The 21,161-nt window shown below is 41.7% G+C and overlaps 1 protein-coding gene across 2 annotated transcripts in view; it reads right to left on the bottom strand.

Annotated features, from left to right (window-relative positions):
• The window catches only part of ERBB4 (erb-b2 receptor tyrosine kinase 4), a 590,564-nt gene that overhangs the window by 13,672 nt on the left and 555,731 nt on the right, over nucleotides 1-21,161 (bottom strand). For both annotated transcript variants that reach the window (XM_077181048.1, XM_077181049.1), the window contains exons 21-25: nucleotides 17,881-18,036; nucleotides 14,792-14,867; nucleotides 12,649-12,795; nucleotides 10,677-10,774; nucleotides 10,029-10,199 (exon numbers count right to left, since the gene is read on the bottom strand). In XM_077181048.1, the coding sequence (XP_077037163.1) occupies nucleotides 10,029-10,199; nucleotides 10,677-10,774; nucleotides 12,649-12,795; nucleotides 14,792-14,867; nucleotides 17,881-18,036 (648 nt within the window). The remainder of the gene's footprint in view (nucleotides 1-10,028; nucleotides 10,200-10,676; nucleotides 10,775-12,648; nucleotides 12,796-14,791; nucleotides 14,868-17,880; nucleotides 18,037-21,161) is intronic.

The raw sequence follows: 21,161 nt of genomic DNA, 5'->3' as shown, positions 1-21,161 counted from the left end.
TCACATGTTTAATTTAAATGTTGATCACAAGTATAGAAACAGTGTAAGCATCAGTTTGCTCCAGTCTCCAACAACTGCTGCTTTCACCATTGAGACACAAAACATCCAGCTTAGATCAGAGAAGGAAAAATAAATAGAAGAAACAAAGATGAAGTCTTTTTCTACATCTAACATTTTCCTGGTTGCTGTTAGCCAGAGGACAGATAGGATTTGCAGGCATCCTGGGCTGTAACTCAGCTCCCATAGGCTGAGGTATGCCAGCCCATGTCCTGGCAGAATGGGGGGTTTAAGACATCCCTGAATCTGTCCAAAGTCAGTTTGGGTGTTTCACTGACCCCTGGGTTCAGCTCAGTACTGACCAACTTCTCAGCTAAAGATAAATCATCACCACCTTCTCTTGCATCATTTTCTCTCATAATTGTCTGTTTTCATACTTGTTAACTCTTTTAGAGCAGTCCATATGGATTGAGACACCCAAACTGCCTTCTAGGATTAATTTAGTCTGGATTGTGAACAGTAAATGGCATACATCACAAACAAAATCTTGGCATGGGAAACAACATACCTGTACACAGCACAGAGTGTTTCCTGTGCTGTTGCTGGAAAATCCCAGATATAAACCACATATTTTCAGTCTAACACTTCACCAAGCAGAGAAGTCAAAGATGACAAGCCCACCAAATAAAATAATCTCTTAAGAGATGCCAAATTTGGGCACAAAACTCAGTATCCAGCTACACTGACAGGAGAAGGTAGGGGAAATGCTTTTCTGTAGCCTCCTCTCTTTGTGCCTGATACCCAGACTGGAAATAAAAGCATTCTGCTGCATAGCACCAAAGGCTTGGAAACCCAGCTGTTCTCTGGAGCTCAGAAACCTGCATCCATCCTCCACCCTACCTTCAGAGGGGCTGGCAAATGGATTTCAGCTGGCACAATTTGCACTTTGATCTAAGCATGACACAGGAATGGAGATGCAAGGTTTCCCTTTGCCTTTCAGTCTGTGTTAATGCATCTGAGTGTCAAACAGAGAGCAGAGCAGGAACAGAGACAGCTGGCATTGCCTATCTCTTCCTTCCAATCTCCTTGACTCCCCCATCCTTCCTGTCACCCATGAGTAGCTTTCTGTCACTCTCTTCTTTAATACACTCTCCAAGACACTTTACAGTAATGGCACCTTTTAGCAGTGAGCCAATTCTCCACGATTTGAGAGGGATGAGGTGCCATTTCCCACCTGTTCCAACAATTCCCTGTGGGACAGAGGGGTCAGCACTGCTCTTGCTCTGTCCAAAGCACAGGACCAGCAGCATCTTCTTTTCTGTACAAACCTCAAGCTTCAAATCCCAAAACAGGGGAAGGATGGAGAATAAGACCAAAACCACAACACACCCGTGATTTTTTGATTGTGACATGGAAGACAAAAAATAAAAAAATATTAAAAAAAAAAAAGAGAAAGGCACAAAAGAAAGTTGATGAGCGATGCTGGGAGCAGCAGCAGCCCCCTCCTAGTGCATGCTGCACTGCCATCTTGCCCAGCCTTTTTTATACAGTAATCAAAGGATATTCTGAGCCTCTCAAAATGCCATCAACCCTCATTGAGAATGAAATAGAGCACATCTCCATCGAAGCCTTTACAGCAGTAATCATTGCCACATGCTGGCCTGAACAGGGAGCTTTTACAGACAAAGATGAGTTTTAAAAATAAAATAAAAAAGCCTTCCTAAAATCTGAATAGAAACTTGATGATAATCTCCCAATTTTATTATGCAAAGGGGAAAAGAAACCCATAATTGTGCACTCTTGGTCTCTTAAAGCAAAGAATAGGCTTCTTGATGAAATGCTGAGTTGATTTAGAGCAGGGCTGAGGTTCTGGTGGCAATAATAGTCTAAAAGAACTAACCATCCAGCTGATTTGGATAAAATAATCATTTCTCAACATTCTAAATCTACACTTCATCTGTGCCTCCTCCCACTTCTCCCAACTGCATCTTTTGGAGAGTCTTTTTATAGCTTTGAAAATTATTTTTCCCTCCCCTCCCACAGCATTCAACAAGAAAGGCAGACTCTTTACTCTGGCTAACAAAGGGGGCTTTTTAGGCTGTGCTGGCATTTAGCTCCATTGCATCTATGTTTAGAAAGTACAGTATTTAGTATTTATTTTACAGGATGCTCTCCAGTCCTCCTGCCACCTGGGAGTCCTCCCAAAGCATTATCCCAGGAGTCCCACTGCCCTGGGACACTGAGCCCTCTCCACCTTGGGGACCAGACTGCTGTTTAAGTTGTCAAGCTGCAGCTCTGCTTGGTGCACTTGCAAATCATGCCCCCTGGTATTTTTCAGGTGCTTTTACTATTTTAAGAAAACCACAAATAGTGTTCCTCACAAATGGATATTTTCCATTAACAATTTCTGCTTCACATTTTGTCACAAAAGAAAAAATTTTCTCCCGGCTCTCATAATTATTTCCTGACTCTCAGTCCACTTTTCCATCTACTGAATTATGTAGAGTTGTTTAGCTTGCTGTTTTCTAAGAATGCCTCATCAGTGCAGTGTAAAAATATTTATTACTTACTCTTTTTGTATCTATTGGCTTTTTCTTTTCAGGATAGAGAAGAAAATGGATCAGCTGTGAGCTCTCTTTACTGTTAACACAGCCAGCAGCTATTCATGGATTAAGCAGATGCTGCCTGATTTTAAACCAGTTTATATTAAAGCTCAATGAATTTACATGTCACACATGAAAGATGGAAGAATGTACAGCTCCAGCCTCTCCCACCAGATCCACTGAGCTTACAGAAGGTACTGTGACTGGTGGTTTTGTTTTTAATCCATCTTACCATTTGTAGAAGCTAAAATACCATCCAATTCTATAGCAAAGTCTCTAACTCTTTATCCTTTTTAACTCTTTATCCTCTTCTCTGACTCTAAAGCTAGATGCCTGAATAAAGAAGCCAGACTGTGACAGAAAACAGCTAATGCATTAAAAAATTCCAGTTTTAAGGCAGTTCCCTGCAAAATCATGAGTTAATTTGACCAGTTGGTCCTGATAATCAGTTCAGGCTGAGAAGGGTTTACTCCTTGAGAGCTGTCACTGATTTCAGCCAGCCTGGCTGCAAAGCAAGAAACTAATTGCAATAAAGCACTTTCAGTGAATTCTCTCTGAAGACCCAGGAATTATCTATTCCATTTGAGTCCTCCATAGGAATTTTCTGCCTTTCTCCTCTAGCAAGACTAGCACATTTTAAAAAGCACATATTTAAATAAAAAGTATTTAAATACCTGTTCTAGATACACATATTTTGTAAGAAGCTTTCCTTTTTTATGTAAAATATTAAGACCAAAATAATTTTTCATGTAATATATTTTAGAGTGTATTTTTGCATGCTTATTCTCAGTACCTCTTCACCCTGAGCAATGAAATTAATATTAGTCTGGGCTCATCTCCTGCTTTTCATGGACAAGGTTGGCCTGCTGCTATCCACACTTTCAACAAAGGCTAGAAACAGACCCAGAAGAATTTTCCAGAAGAAAAAAGGAAAAATACTTGTGGTGGTGTGCCAGACACCAACTAAACACCAACAGCTCTGGGGAAGTGCTTAATGCAAAAGGCAGAGCAGAACAGACAGGAGCCTCCTATCACCAGAATAAAACTTAGGAAAGCAGAAAATGGGAATTGGAGCTCTTGAAAAGGGGTTTGTTGGACTTGCAGAATTACCCTAAAGGTCTGAAGGCAGTAAATTGCTTAGACTCTCCTAGGGAAATACACAAAATGGAGTGTTTAGCAAAAGACATGCAGAAGGGCTTCATACAAACTTCTCCAAGTAATCATGCAGTTCTAAAGAAGCAAGAGAGCTGATCTAGAGTTACTCAGTGTAATCATCTGAAACACTGTGAAATGCTTTGAATCAATGTCTAGTTCATTTACAAGACCATCTGTTCTGGCATTGGAGATTTTATTCCCACACTTGCATAAGGAAGTGACAGAGGCAAAATAAATGACTACTAAGATTTTCAGAAAGTGTTTGATCACCTTTTAAGGAGCAGCAATTAAAGAAAAGGGATAGAAATAAATAAAGAAGACCACAACCTGACAGACTGCCATAAGAGATATCAAATTTAGGGGAAGACTTGGTCATTTTTGGGACAATCCTGCAGAAGCAGAAAGGTGGCAAACACCACAAACAAACCAAGAAAAGGACATCTGTGTTGTCATCATTAAGCAGCAAACACATACAAATGGTAACATCCTGTTTAGCCTTTTAAGCAGAAGAATCAGAGAATCACAGAATATCCTAAACTGGAAGGGATCCCCAAGGATCATTGAGTGCAGCTCCTGGCCCTGCACAGGACACCCCAAGAATCACACCATGAGTACCAGAGATTTCTGATAGCTGGCAGCTCCTTAGATCTAGCACAAAAAAGTGTGCAGGGCAGGCAGGAACAGAATCCAAACCCTGCTAAGGAGTCAGCATTAATTACCCAGTGAAACTGTGATGCATTTTCCACCCCACTTGATACAATCAAGACAATCTTTCTAAAAGACAAACTCCACCTCAAATAGAATTTCTACACCTGATGCAGGAATTAAGAGACAAGAGACTCTTGCCTATGCCATTCTAGAAGGCTGGACAAAATGCTGGCCCCATGTGGTATTTGCTAGGTCCCCAGGATGAAGGAGGAATTGAGAATCTGCCTGAATGTTCTTAGTAGGCTAATTTATTATTTTATGTACTTATATTATAAAATGCTATACTAAAGAATAGAGAAAGGATCCTTACAGAAGACTTAACAAGATACTAATGAAAAACTTGTGACCTCTTCCAGAGTACTGACACAGCTGGACTGTGATTGATCATTAAATAGAAACAATTCACATGTTGGATAAACAATCTCCAACCACATTCCAAAGCAGCAAAACACAGGAGAAGCAAATGAGATAATATTGTTTTCCTTTTTCATCTGAGGCTTCTCAGCTTCCCAGGAGAAGAATTCCTGGTGAAGGGATTTTTCCAGAAAATATGACAGTGACATTCCCACACAGCCTGGAGGTCTATTCACATACATTTTGGATTAACTTCAAGCTGAAGCAGTTTTACTGCCATCAGTCCCATGTGGCCAGGACACACCTGGAGGAATGACTTGGGCAGGAACACCTAATTCCCTTCTCTTACAGGAAAAGCAATGGGGAGCAGGTGCTGCTAAACCCTGGACACAGGAGGAACCATGGTCAAACCACAGCTCCCTCCTGGCTTTGCCAAGGGACAAGAATGCTGCACTACCAGACCTAAGGCCACACCAGGTCCTGCTCAGAGAGCTGAACACTTGCTCCCAGTGTCCCACAGGCTGCTTCAGCCAAGCAGGACAATCTCCATGGACATATGGATTAGACATCTCTGAAAAACCATTAAAATTGCTTGATATTTAATTGCAGGGTTGGCAATTGGTGCTTCCATGATGTACAGTGCATGGAATGAAATTACAGGGACAGCATCAATAAACAGTATAGACAGTTTTCATCAGGAATTAGCCAAGGACTTGGAGCAAAAAGCATCGTGGGGCACACAGAGTGCTTGCTGTATTAGCATTATCTCTGCACACACAGGACAGCACTCGTTACAAATACCTGAATGAATCATCTAATGGATGGGAATTCAGGACACTCGAGCACTAGCTGGGGTCCTGTGCTCATGGAAACACTGCTGAGGATTCAGCTTATCTCTCAGAAGCACAGAGCTTCTGAAACTCTATTTTTCTGGAGTATCTCTGGACAGTGGAAAATAAAAATTGGAAAAAGCCAGAGACAAAATTGCAGCTGGAGAGTTTCAGATCCAATGAAAGAATTCAATTTAGCTTAGGATGCTAATTTTTATTTAAAAGCTGGACTTCACAAGAGAGGCCAGGGTCAGAGCCTGTGCAGGGCTCTGCTCCCAGCAGCACAGGTAGGTCCCAAGGACACGCCAGCAGGGAGCCAGCATGGATGTCATGGAAATGCTGGAGCTGTGTCTGAGCCTTGCAGCTTCATAAATCTGTGTAACCCCTGGAGGAGGAAGGATGTGAGACTTCCTGGGGAGCTGGCAACTTCCCAGAAGCCTTCCCTCTCTCCAGTCTTCTGTCCAGGGGCTGCAGCGTTGCAGTGCTAATGCACATCCAAATGCACATTTGGTGGGAGTGTGCCTCTCCCACCAAAAAGCTGCAAGGATTTAGATCTCAGATCACCACAGGGAAACTTCAGGGCTTTCCTGAGAAAGTAAATGCTCCTGTTCTTCCTTTCTTCCTCTGTGGGAGTCAGAAAAACAGAAACTTCTACAAATACTGAAGAGTTTAATCTGCAGCCTTGGAAGGGGCTTGGATTGATTTAAAAATAAAGTACACAGACATTAAGTAGAAGAATCAGAAACTTATGTTGCTATAGTTGTAAGTAAGAATATACCTTAAGTAAGAAACTGTACTGATAAGATAGTGAAAGGTTTATCATGTAGAGGTGTGATTGTACAGAGTACAAGAGAGTTCTGAGAACTCTGTTAGAATTTTCTTGTACTTAGAGTTCTTAGAGAGTACTACAAGCACAAGAAAGTTCTAACTTCTCAGAGTTTAGAAGTTATAATTGAAGCATATGTGTGTAAGTGTGACAAAGGCCTATTAGACAAAAGTACCCACAGTGCAGTAGGAATAAGTAAAGGTGATAGGTTACAAAAGCAAAATACACCTTGTGGCAACTGTTCATTAGAGTAGAAAGTTCTATATTGTCTTGTAACAAAGAACTTGTGACTACTTTGAGCTATGGCTGACTTCTTGCTCCCTTAAAATCCCACAGCCTCTGAGACTGATGTTTATCTGAGCAATAAATGGTTCTTAGCCTGAAAATAGTCCCATCCCTTTATTACTAGCAGCAACAATGATATTCCTTGACTTCAAAGCTTATGTGTGAGAAGGTTTATGATCTCCTTGCTTTCCTCCTGCCCACCTCTGTCCCCAAGGAGCTGTGCTGCTGGAACATTGAACCACCACTGCCAGCACAGAGAAACAGCACGGTGCCCTGATGGACTCCTTGGCCACTAAACCTGCACTGATGCAGCTAAGGTGGGAAATACAGTATTTTCCATACTTATTCCCTGAAAATGCAGCTCTTGTCTGTGTGTTTAACTTCACCAAGCTGCCTCACTATCTCCCCATAAATGCAATTTGCCAGAAATAGTGAACACAAGCTACCTGAGCTGTATCCTTTCATTTGGTGTCCATGGCTGCAGCAGCACCCTAATGAGTTTGTGCAATATCAATATGCACAAGCATAAATCAGAGACTAACCAAAGGAAACACCCAGACAGAATCAGACAAGTGCAGACAGAGAGCTCTGACAGCATTTCAATTCCATGTGACTCCTGTAGCTGACATCCATCTGTACTGAGCTATGCACAGCAGATGCACTATTACCTTAAAGGGGTGATTGTGTTTTCTTTAAATCAATCTTCACTAAAAGAATAGTCAATGTACTGAGAAACTGACTGCTTCACAAAGGCAACAGAAATGTATGTGGCTTTCTGCACACATGTATTACACCTCCAGAAAACACCTCTGCAGAGGAAACCAGGAGTGCAGGGCTTCCAGCTCAGCCCTCTCGGACCTCTCTGTCTGATCTGGGTCAGACAGCCTGACTCACAAACTGCAGACTTTTGGCAAAAGGTAATTCCAGCTTTGTTTAAATGTTTGATTGTTGTACAATGCCAGAGAAAAACTGCCAGCAAGTTACTGAAAAGAGGATACAGTCTTGTTACTGTCATTAAATTGAATTGCAAAGCAAAGCTCCCACTGTCTTCAGTGGTACAAGATCACAGTTTCAAACCAAGATGGGAAATTGTGAGCTGAGGAAAGGAGATGTCACGTCAAGAATGTGATGGAGTCTCTCTGTATGGCAAAAATGAGGCCTGGGGTCTCTTTCTGCAGCTCTGCTGAGTTCAAGATCACATGTGTGCAAGCAGCTGAAATGGTGTGCTTTGAAGTTGGTAAAAGGCATTGTGAAAGTTATTTAAATTTTCATGTAATAACAACACCACCACCACTAATGATAATATTAGAAATAAATGCCTGTGTTTTCATTCCATGAATATCCCAGTGACCATGCTGGCTGCCCAAATAACATGCTGTAAATAAATCTTTCAGACTATTAAATCTAGGATTTTCACTGGAATCTCCTCAGCTCTAGTGGGCTCCTCAATTGGGCTGGTACCAAAACAGAGGGCAAAGGGAGCTGTTGTAAAAGCAAGTACATTTTTCTATTAAGCCTTTCTCCTTTAAATGTGTCCCAGTGTTTCCAGCAAACATGGGAGAGGGATGAATATAACAAAGGCACTGTGTCAGACCCTGCCCTCTCAGCCCTGTGCTGGTGTAAGAGGCAGAACTTCACTGGGGCAAACCAAGCTCCAGTGATTTACATCCCTGTGACAGGGAGTGCCTTCCAGAGGTAACTGCTGCCCTTCCCTTCTTTGCTCAGAAGCTGGCAGGAAAGGAAACAACCTCTCCAGAGACAGCTAGTAGTAAACCTGATGTATTTCAGATTACCATCAATTAACTCTTGTAGTCACAAAAAGAAAGTTTCTCACTTAGTGCTAAATTGTGCTTCATCCCTACTTCACTGTCATTCAGTGATGCAGGAGAAATGCTACATGAATCCAGACATCTCCAGTTTCCTTGCCTTGAAAACAGCAGCAATTTCCTTTCAAACTGGCTATTAAGCCCAGATTTTGTCTTCCTTATTCCCAGAAAGGCCTGATTTCCTCAGGAGAGGGTAAGGAGCTTCCTGTAGGTATGGCCAGAGCATGGACACTGGCTCAGGTTATACACTTGGCTCTCACTCACCTCTTCCCTGTCTCACATGCTGTATTCAGTTCACACCTGGGTGTGAATTTGGGACTACCTCAGCCAAGGATAAATGTCCAAAAGGTGTCTAAACCATGAGGAATAAACAGCAGCATTTCAAAGGGACTATACTTAGTATTTAAACTGTGACTCTGGACCAAAAGGAGGCTGGAGAGAAAACAAGTGCCTGGTTAAAACACAGCTGATGCCTGTGTGAATGCCCTCACATGATGAATGCATTTCACCAGCTCTCAGTTATGTGAGAAGGGTGGCAAGTGAGATGTTGAAAGGCTGGAGCCAAGCACAGGAACAGGCAGAGGAGGGAAAACAGATTCCAGACATCTGACTTAGCTGCTCACCTGCAGCAGGGCACAGACATGCAGGACAGGATTCAACACCCCAGAGCTCCCCCACAGCAGGACTGACACTGCTCTGCAGCTGTCAGGAGTTAGGGAGTAGAGAAAGACACCTCCAGAAAGGAACTTATCCCACTGGAAATGCCCCAGAGAGGCAGCAATGTTCAGTACCACAGAATGAAGTCTGGGGGAAGAGCTCAGATTGTATCCCTACCCCTCAGATGGCTGGAGTTCTGTGAGCTGAATTCCCCTGAACACTCTCCCAAGTCCCCATGTGCAGTGAAGAGCATTTCCTCCCCTGACAGGGAGGGTGCCCAGCTCAGCCTGCCAGCATCTGCCACGTGCTCAGCACAAACACACATTTGGGAAGGGGGGCTATGAAAGCATCACATGCAAACAGGAAAAGGGGCTGGCTTGGAAATCTGCCTCCATTCACAAAAGCTCCATTATCTGCATATTCCAGCTACCCTCAGTTCGTTCAGTGCCAGCCCTGCCAAGTGAACAGGATGGCAGCACCAGGGCTGTGCACTTCCTGGCCACATCACAGTGCAGATGCAGCCCTGCTTGACTTCAGCAGCCTCAGCTGTGCTTTCAGGACAGGCAGCTCAAGCTGAGCCTTTGTTCACTCAAGGCTGGGCTATTAATTTAGAATTCACTGAGGCACAATGAACAGGGAGCCCAGTGACAACATTTTTATAGCCACTCTCCTTACAAAGGGAGCTTGTAATTCCCAAGGCAGTGCTGGCCTCTGTTTGATTGGTGTACTTAAATCTCCACCTGTGCTTTTATAATAACCAATATTTTCTGTCAGAGCTTGCTCTTACCCTGTTGGAATCAATTCTTGTCCTGGAGGTGTAGATGGGAGGAGGAATGTTGAAGGCTTGAGGAACAAGATACTCTTCAGCATCCATCATATCTTCCAGGTCTTCCTCATCAAGAAGATTTTGGAAGAACTTGCTGTCATTTGGGCTTGGGAGCTTCATACGATCATCTCCCTGAACAGATTGTATTGAGAGAGGAAAAACATCAAAAGATGGATTAACTTCCCAATGAGAGAATTTCAGCCTTCCTAATGCCCTGGCAGCCAGGCTGCAGGGACCACACATGCTGCTTTGTTTGTTCAAAAGCTCTATATCCACATAATTTGTGGGTTTGTTTTGTTGTTTGTTGGTTTTTGTTTTTTTCTTACTGGGAATATGATGACAAGAAGGGAGTAGCTGCATGAATCAAGCAAAACCATGTTTTTGGCATTCTTGTGATAGAGCTTTTATTCTTTCTTCTCTCTTTTTCCCATACAAGATCAGTTTCTGACCCAAGTTCTGACATATTTTGTCAAATATCTCAGCTATTTAGGCTCAGATAGGAGGGGTGGGGAGTAACACTTCAAAACATTCCAAGCCAACACCCCTAAGAGTTGGGTGCTATAGAAAGAATTGTTTTCCCCACCCCTGTGATGCTGCAGGGTTGCTCACCTGAATCACCAGGTATCTCTGAGGGTCTCGAGCCATTCTGGAGAATTCAGCAGCCAGCTCCTTGAATTTTGGCCGACTGTCAGCATCAATCATCCAGCCTGGATGAAAGATGAGAAAGAAAACAGTTAAATGACAAGGATGGAAATAATTCTGTTTTTTTCAAATGCACAAATTTGAAGTGCTTGATAGCTCTGGCCCAAAGAAAAGTTGCAATAAAGAACCCAGAAGAATGGAAAGTTAGAATTCTATGATTCATAAAAGGGGAAACACCTGGTTTTGGCCAGGCTGGATTGTTCCTTACTAGATGGAATTCTCCTTAATTTGCTGGGCTCCTCTCTGTCCCACAGCCAGCAACAGCACCTTGCAATTTTCTCCACCTTGCACACTTGGATATCAGCCCTGACTGACCTTTATTAAGGATGTGTCTCACCACATGGGACATTTTTTGCACTCAACAAAGCCCTTGCACAATTTAATTTCCATACTTCCATGCACAGTACAACTGTTTTCAGAAGATACTTAATTTACTTCTAGTTGTCCTTTCCTTTTTTTGTTTTTTTTGCAGGGCTTTTGTGTACAAAGCAAAAGGGAAAGGAGTATATATGATGGATGAGATGTCTGTATGTTAATCTCACTTAAATTAAGCCAGAAATATCAGAGAGATATTTCTAATTCTTTTTAAATTAGAAGCATAACCTTGGAGGATACTGTCATTAGAGGGGGTATCTTGGAGATAAAAAAACTTGGAAGAAACCATGTGCAGACTTTTTTTCCTTTTTTACTAGAGTAAAAATATTCATAAATTTTTATACTGGACTAAGAATGACAAAAAAATAATCCTCTCTGTAGCATTTCTTCTATTAATTTTACTTTTTATTATTACTATTTCAATCATCATTCTTTCTACTAACAATAAAACCTTTGTGATTTCTTTCCTCAATATTTGGAAATGGGGTTTCTCCTCACAGCCTTCTCTGGCTGGGTATCCATGTGCCATAATTATTTTTAATCCTATCTTTTTTACATCAGAATCAATTGTCATGGAAATGACAAGGGTTTACAATAACAATCAGACAATTTTGACTTCACAGCAAGAATACGAGATAACATCTGACAGTAATAAGAGGCTGAGCTAACTGGGCCCTTCATAGCTAACAATTGCAAAACTGCAGAAGATGTGCAGACAGTGTTAAAATGGAATTTACAGTATCTTGGGAAGCTTTTGTTTGGCTGCAGCAGCAGCCTGCCCTGTTTCCCAGCTCTGCCAGAGACTACCTATGGAAATGTTCTAAACCAGGGTCCCCCCTGCAACCAGCACAGAGGTATCAAAAGTGACAATTCCTTACAATTCACCATATAAACATGCCAAACTAAACTATACTAAAAAATACAAAAAGGTTTTAGACAGAAAGCTAGAAGATAATAATGAAAACTCATGACTCCTTTCAGAGTCTCGACACAGCTTGGCCGTGATTGGTCATTGAGTAAAAACAATACACATGAAACCAATGAAACAACCACCTGTTAGTAAACAATGCCCAAAAACATTCTAAAACAGCAAAACACAGAAGAAACAAATCAGATACTTGCTGTTTTCATTTTTCTCTAAGGTTTCTCAGCTTCCCAGGAGAAAATCCTGGGCAAAAAGATTTTTCAGGAAATATGATGATGACAATAAGAGGCTGAGCTAGCTGGGCCTTTCATAGCTAACAATTGCAAAACTGCAAAAGATGTGCAGACACTGTTGAAATGGAATTTACAGCATCTTGGGAAGCTTTTGTGTGGCAGCAGCTTGCCCTGTTTCCCAGCTCTACCTATGCAAATGTTCTAAATCAGGGTCCCTCTTGCAGCCAGCACAGGGGGATCAAAAATGACAATTCCTTGCACTTCACCATCACCATGTAAACATCCTCAACTCAACTATACTAAAAACTACAAAAATACAGGGGTATCAGAAGTGACAATTCCTTACACTTCACCATCACCATATAAACATCAATAGTGCAGATTGGGGGCTGGGGCAGGCGCTCTCCCTTCTCCAGCAGGTCGGGGATCTCTCGAGTTGGGATTCCATCGTATGGCTTCCCACCAAAGGTCATCAGCTCCCAGATGGTCACTCCTAGGCAGAACAAAGAGTGTCAGTGTTTGGGGTCACAGTGCTTAGATTCCCTCACATGGGCCAGCAGAGTATCCTGGCCCAGTTCTGGACTACAAGCTCTTCTTCCTCACCAGGCCTGGAAAAACACTGAAGTTTGGACAGGGGGGACAGGAGGAGTTAAACAAGTGGCTACACAGTGCTCAGCTGCCATCTGGCCTTAAACCGTGACAATCTGCCACTTAACTCTGGAAAAGGGTGAAACAGCACCTTGTGGTAGTCTTCAAGAGCAACTTCCCTCATTTTTATTGGTGTAAGAAATTGGTGTAAGATAGACCTGAGGCACATGAGAAAGGTCTGAGGCAAATGAAGGGTGGTAAAGTAAATGGGTGTAATAACAATAGAATGCATCACACTCTTTTATCAGAAAGGGAAATGAGTGCCTGATGTACTCTATTATTTTGAGGGGAAAATGCACAGATGTTCCCTAAATTAGAGCATCAACTTCCCACGAAGGTACAGCACTGAGTAACATGAGGTCATTGGCTTTGCCTTGCAAGCCATTCACAGCCACTGCTACCATGTCTTCCCTTAAATCACCTCATGGGGCTGAGTTTATGATAGTGCTGCACTGCAAACCCAAGATTCTCTTTTTGAGAAGCCATAGGATTTGTTTTGGCTTCAGAGCTGGAAATAAAGATCATATAACATAAGTAAAAGAATTTGTGCCTGAACAGAATCATAAATATTGACAATGCTGCTCTCACACTGTTTTGTTTAACTTTTATTTGAATTGCAAAGGTCATTTTAGGCACGCCTCAGATCAGTACCATATTTTGACAACTGTCATGCTAATGTGAAAAGTGATGGGCAAAATTACCACATGAGTAAACCACATTTATTTCACCTTCATTCTTCTCCTTGCTGATATTAAATAACTATGGTTAATATTGTTAACTACTGTCAATTGTTTATGGTCTTTTCCTTTCTGATTACAGATGTTCTGGGCTTCCTGCATTTAAAATGAATTCCATAAATGAAGGCATATTTTCTCCTGAGTGATCCAGGGTATGCAGAATTTGAAGAGAAAGAGCAGCTTCACAAGATCAGTTGAACTCTCCCGGGCTCTTTTCAGCTGACTAGAAGAGGGCAGCTACCCAGCCACAGCAAACAGTGTCTTTTGCTGCTACCCACAGGTAAAAGTGAGTAATGAATAGAGCTGCACACCCTTTTGGCTCAGAATAATATGGCAACAGGACATGCACATAGGACTCCATAGCCCCAGATACTGCTGCAAATTTCCATTTACAAAGGTATACATGATTTTATTGGTAATAGCTGTACCAGATAAACAGACAGAGACCTCAGCAGATGTGGCAAACAGCTCATCTGAATCACCATTAGCAACACTGAAGGAACACCTCATTTCTCAAATATGACTTTCTTTGTGTGTGTAGCTCACCAATTCCCAAGTTATCTGTGAAATTAAATAGATGCTTGTTCTAGTTAGTTTGGAGAGCTTGTCTCTTCCTTTTCTTTCTCTTGCCATATTTGCTCTGTATTATGACAAATTCCCTTTTATCTGACTCTAGGTAGAGAAAGTCCCATAAGCCTGAAAATGTTTTTTGACATTCTTGGCTTTTAGAGTTGAGCTTTTCAAAGACTGCTGAAAATTGTGACCTGCAGCTGTATTTTTATGAATCCATGGCTAAGCTGAAAGAAGTCTTCTTCTGTCATAATAATCAGCCAAAGTGCTACCAGACCAGACCTGGAGGTACTCACCCCAGTGGGGAACATCATGATAATATATTTCAGTGAGCAGGGCAGTAACACAGGAGACAGTAACAATTGCTGCTTAGAGTTACACATTTAAAGGAAAAAAAACCAAACCAAAACCTGAAGAGCAAATGCCTCTGGAATTAACTCCTTTAAGAAAAAAGATATCTTTAACATACTAACACAGCTTGGTTTAATGCTTTTAAAAGACACAACTTTTGAAACTAATCACGTGCAGATTTACCATAGCTCCACACATCACTCTGATGGGTAAATTTCCTGTAGTGTATGCACTCCAGAGCCATCCACTTAATTGGCATCTAGGGAAGGACAAGAGAAATGCAACCTTAGAAATACATTATTAAAACAATACAAACAGATCCTGTATGAATACAACAACTTTTTCTCCTTGCCTCCTTCAATGTGAGATTGAAAAAAAACAGAGGAAATGGCTGTTCCTGACCTCTAAAATTTGGCTGTGCCTCATAAAATGTGGAGGTAGAAAAGATGAACCAGTTACCTGCAGAACTTGTGATATTTACTGATTCAGAAGTAATGGAACAATCTGTGTTTTCATCAAACCTTCATAAAGAGGGACCAGTGCAGAAATTGCATGTAATTCCCCTAAATCTGAAGTGCAGCAGAGAAGGTGGAATGCAGAAGCTTTTATTCCTTTACAGTTTGCAATCTCTGCAATCTGAGATAGCAACACTGCTCTCTCAACTGCTCTCTGATGAGGCCAGGTTACAATGCAGGGACCAAAACACTTCACCATCCCCATCATCATTGTGATGGTAAGCAGGCAATGAAGAGAATTTGCAGTGCTTTCTTGTTAACTTCTAATATTTGTTAGAAACCATCCCAGGAACCATCCCAGCTCTCTGTATGAGCACAGCAGTGGGAAAAGTTGCTCCCCAAACTAAATCAGCAGCCCCACATTCATTGCTGTGTCAGTGAATCACCTCTTCTGACAGAGAAGGGTGTGCAGGCAAACCAAACCTTGTTCCTGCATTCCAGCCCATCTTCTTGAGTTCCTGTTAAAATGGGATTCATGGTGATTCCCATTCCTGAGCTGGCCCAGCAGGCATAGCTGATGCCTCAGGTTTTAGCTTCTATATTTTTCAGGCTCTGTGCTGCTTCAATGTTGTAGTTCTGAGCTCCATATTAGGGGATGGTGAGCTCTCTGCACAGAGCAGGGAGACAAAACAATTCCTTCTCTAGCTGGGGACCAAGGACACATGACCCAAATCTCAGGCCCAAGAGCACAAACAACTGTGAACCCAAGAGAGAAAAACAAGAAGGATGGGACTTCATGGGCTAAAGCTGTAATTGGACAATTAACTCCAATATGCAAATGGACCAGAACTTATAAAAGTGAGAGACCCTGTGACCAGTTGTCCATTTTGTGACCATTTTGGTCCATCTTGGGTGCAGCCCTGGCTGGGCTCTTGTGCTGCCCAAGGTGGATCCATTGAGGCCTTTTAATAAATCCCTACTTTATTCTTTAACTCTATCTAGTCTCTGTTCTAGGTCAGCCTTTACAAGGCCTCACAGCCCTGCAGTCCATGGATTTCTGAAGGATGAACATTAAGGAGATTTTTACCTGGCAGGGACTCCTATAGGTTGCCTCCAATTTGGAATTATGGAAGAGGTACTGGAATAAACCAAAGGGATGAGTAACTGCAGGCAAAATCTGAACAGATGGTGGGTGTAAAAGCAGAGGATGTGTCTTCATTCAAACCTTATGAAACTACCTTCCATGAAGTTCACTAATGAACATAACCTATAGAGTTAAGGCAAAAATAGCACCTTGTAATAAAGGCTGCCTTAACTCTTGCAAAGACAGTTCATCCTACCCCACTGAACTCTGCAGGAGTGCACTGCTTTCATTCCCATGTATCCCAGGTGTGAACAGGTGCTGAAGGAGCAAAGCTGCCTTGTTCATGGTGGGATAACTCAGGTTGGAAGTGATTCAGGAGGCCTCTAGTCCCACCTCAGGTTCTCAGCAGGTTCAGGCCAAATTACTCAGAGATTTTTCCAGTCTGGACTTGAAAACCTTCCAGGATGGAAACTGCACCACCTCTGTTGACAACTACTTGACTGTCCAGTCTGAACCTCCCTTAGCATGCTCTCAATACTGATTTCACAGGATGCTTTTCTGGACCTGGGAACTGATACATCTGCCCTAATTCCTGCTCCAGAGCTCTCAGCAGGCTAACAAGTCCAAGACACAGCTGCCAGGGAACAGCTGGTTTGCCAGGGAACTCTTTTACTGTCATTCACTGTCAGATGGAGGGTTACCAAGAAGAGGATTACAGAAATGAAGGAAACCAGGGGAAGCTGCCAAAATCCCACCTTCCCTGCCAGGAGGTATCTTCCCATGGTGAAATGGGAAAGCACTGGTGGCTCCTCTCAAGCTCTTCACCTCCCTGATTGCCCTGGCCAGGTGATCCAAGGGCAGCAGGTACACAAACAAGGCAGCAGCTCATCCCAGAGAACAGCTCACACTGGAACAGCTGTTTGTCCCAGACAAGGGCATGAGTGAGCACAAAAAACCACAGAAAGCAAACTGAACATCCAGGAAAAGGAATGACAGGTGAAGCAAATCCTTTGGGATTCTCTGACAGATTGAAATGGGGAATTTCAAGATGTTTAGGGAGCAGCCAGAAGCACCATGTAGTTACTGCCTCCTGAATTTTATCATGCATTAATCTGAAATTGGCAGAAATGAGGTAAGGCACTACATGGCCATGGTGTGGTTTGCTGGAAAGTAATAGGGGAAAAGATCTGGTTTGAAAATTATCCTCAGGCTGGCTTTTAGTGGCCTGGCATTCAGCATGGTATTGGAGAGGTGGACACAAGACATAACTACACAGGCTCTTCCAATGTGATAGAAGAGCTAAATTCTCATGTTCTGTGGCTTTCCCTTTTGTTTTCACAAAAATTACTTGTCTGGGAAAACGGGACTGCATGTTATTGACTGGCCAGAGAAACAGGCTGGGCAGGAATGCCCCAGAACATCCACCAGTCATTGAACCAAAGTATTCAAAACAAGACACACCTGGAACATGTGAAAAAAACCCCTAATTCTGAGTGTGAAAACTGCTTTTGATATTATAATTCAGTGCCTGGAAAAGCTCACTGTGCAAAAAACGAGCAGCTTTTATGTGTGCTTTCACCAGAGAGTCCTTCTGCAAGGCAGGGCTTTGCTCAGTCACTGACAGACTCTCTCACACAGACAACAGTCCCACAGGGGCACATCAACCTCAGGAGGACCTGCAGGAGCTTTGTCACAGCGTGGCAGATTTACCTGCAGACATGTTCAGTGCTCACCTTGCCCCCATCAGCATTGTACTCCTTTTCATCCCCTTCCAGGAGCCTGGCCAGGCCAAAGTCAGTGATTTTCACGTGGTTTGGTGATTTCACCAGGACATTCCTGGCTGCCAGGTCCCTGTGGACAAGTCTCCTCTCTTCCAGGTACATCATTCCCTGAAGGAAGAAGAATAGTACAATAATGCTAATTAGCCTTACATGATTTTGGAGAGCTAACTTTCACTGGTGACATGCAAAATGGTTGGTTCAATTATGAGTATTTACAATGAGAAAATGGCCTAGAGGGGAGAAGTTCAACATTTTTCTTGTTCAGAACAGAGGCAGGATTAGATGACCTTGAGTTAGTCCAGTATGAATGATTCTGTAAGATTCAATTACCAAAGAGAAAAAACCCAATAAAATAATATATAGATAGCTCTTTTGCTTCAGCAAGCTTAAAATCTGGAAATGTGAGACAAAGAAAAGAAATATTATGGTCCTTGTTCTTCAGACAGGAAATGTGATGACCATAAAAAAGAATCAATTTAGCCAAAGCTCCCCAGAAATCAGATCACACTAGGAAACAATCCCAGCTCTGTCACATTCCAGACAAGTGTCTTTAATTCAAGACAAAGATTCTTGTCCATCTTCAAATGGTTTTTCAGTTGGTCACAAATTTTCCCTACCCTCAGTGGATTAGAAGGAAAACAATTCTTTATTCCAAGTGCTGCAACTCCCTCACCTTTTCACTCCCTTAAAATATTGCCTGTAGTATTCTAATAAGGCATTAGATCAATGGCCCTTTTTTATGAGCATATATATTCTGTTAGAAGTATATTCTGTTAACAAGCCCATCCAGCTGCCTTTAAAGATAAGGTAACATATACTCAAACTGCCTGGCCTTAACCTTATTCTTATTCTGATGGGAGACTAACCATCCACCAGCATATGGAAATTTGCACCATGCTTTGTGACACTGAGATCAACACCAAAGCTTGGTCTGATTAATTATATAACACACAAAGGATAGTTGGGCAGGGTTACAAGCCTATAATTTCATTAAAAGGCATTTATGACATTAACCACCATTATTAGAACTTAGAGATGAAATCACACACTTGACAATTGCCTTTAAGGTATCTCTTAATATATTAGCTCTGTATAATATATATGATAATTTTTAAAAAGTCATTGCTGAATTCCAAAGAGATCATATTATCCCATAATACAGATGATAATTCAGAGAGTCACATGCAGTGATTAAAATAACCAGATTACTCAGTGCCATGGGCCAGATTTGATTATCCCTCCACAGCCTGAGGAGATCACAGGTACCTGTTCCCACACAGGCTGCCTCCCATGGTCTGTGGACCCAGCCCTGGCACAGGGTGCCCAGGGAAGCTGTGGCTGCCCCATCCCTGGAAGTGCCCAAGGCCAGGCTGGATGGGGCTTGGAGTAGAAAACACCAAAACATGTTTGGAGCAGCCTGGGATAGGGGAAGGTGTCCCTGCCCAAGGAAGGGGATGGCACTGGATGGGCCCTAAGGTCCATTCCACCTGTAGGACTCTATCAAAGTGCATGTATCTGCAAAAAAGCATCAAATAGATCCCTAAACTGGTTTTAGGTGAAAGATTTCAAGGCAAACCCCAGTAAAAGCTTTGAAAATATGTGGGAGAATGTTTGGCATAAACAGTATTTCATGCAGTCACCGTGAAGGGCTGTTAAAGAGGACACAGGGGCTCTTTGGCATAAAGCAACTGAAGTTATTCTTTAGAAGCACTGCTACTTACAGCAAACACACCCTCCTGCCAAGAGTAAATCAATATTTTTGGCTTTTGGCCATCAGAATTGTAAGTCTTTAAAAAAATAATGGTTTTTGACATCAGGTTAAAAGACAAATACATCTCATGGGCTAAACAATTGTGAGTCACACAAGAATCACACCCTCATACCAGTTGATGAGGGAATTCTGCTGGCATCAGAATATATCAGGCCCAAATAAAATGATACTCTTTAATAGATTAACTTGTACCTATCAGCATTGAAACAATATGAAAATGCTGCAGATTGCTTTTGGCCAAAATGAAAATACAGGATTTGTCTTGGTAAAATCAAAACAGGTGAGCTGTACCAAGGCTTCAGCCTCCTGTTTCTAGTTAATGATGGCAGGGATGGATGGTGAGGTGTGCAAAACCATCCTTCATTGGAAGAGTTACACAACCAAATTCCTAACCATGCCTCTTTGGTCTTATTTCACTGTCTCTAATTTCAAGCATTTTTTCAAACCTATAAGCCAAAGCTTTAGGATGTTTCACTGTTTATTCTATTCATTCATTTCCATTTATTCCAATTCTGTGCTATTATTTAGTATCATTTTAGCAAGATTCTATTTTATTCATCCTAACCTCACACTCTTTTCAAGAACTAGAAAAATGTGTAACCTCCAACACTTTCACTGCTGCTCAGTGAAAAACCACAGCTGGTTTTCTTCTCTTTTCTGCCCAGAAAGAGGGCAGAAATAACTGCCTGTGGATCATTGCAGGAATAACTTTCTTGGGGCTGCCTCCCACCTGTGTCACCTAAAAGCCAAAACCAGCCCCTGTTGGATTGGTTGGCAGCTACAAAATCCTCAGCAGGGCCCATGGTCTGCAAAAATGTAAATCCTCTTGGGAATACCCAGTGGAAACACGTTTGATTTTCCTGATACCCTATCAACAAGCTTTAAATATGGGTGGCAGAAGTATAAAAGAATATATATATGTATAAAAATATATTAAAATAAATTATATATATATATATAACTTATATAAAAATAAAATATAAATATTATATATAAATACAAAAATATAAAAATTAGATTATATATAAAATAATATTATATATATATATATATATATATATATATATATATATATATATATATATATATGTATTTCCAGTAAATGAGACTATCCAAATGAGGGAAAAGGATCTAAAAAAAGGGAATCCTACAGTATTCACTGCAGCAACACTGTCTAAACATATATTGTGCAGAGAAGCACTATCTGAAGATATTTTTGAACCTGGCAGGGAAAAAAAGCTCTATATGAATCTTTAATCTATCAATATGATACAGAGGTATGATAAAAAAATACACAGTTGGTGGCATCCCCACCCAAAAAAGCCACGAGAGAATACCAGGAGGACATTTTATGAGTTGAACAGAATAAAAGTTATTTGTTAAGAGCCATGAAAAAACATCTTCTGCAATTTTATTAAGGGGTGTTTATAAATTTTCTGGCACTGTGACAGTTTTGGAACGG

Source organism: Agelaius phoeniceus, chromosome 7, assembly GCF_051311805.1.
Source record: "Agelaius phoeniceus isolate bAgePho1 chromosome 7, bAgePho1.hap1, whole genome shotgun sequence".
In the NCBI taxonomy this organism is placed as follows: domain Eukaryota; kingdom Metazoa; phylum Chordata; class Aves; order Passeriformes; family Icteridae; genus Agelaius; species Agelaius phoeniceus.
Note: the sequence above shows the minus strand (reverse complement) of the source record. Positions and strands in the feature narration are given on the sequence as shown.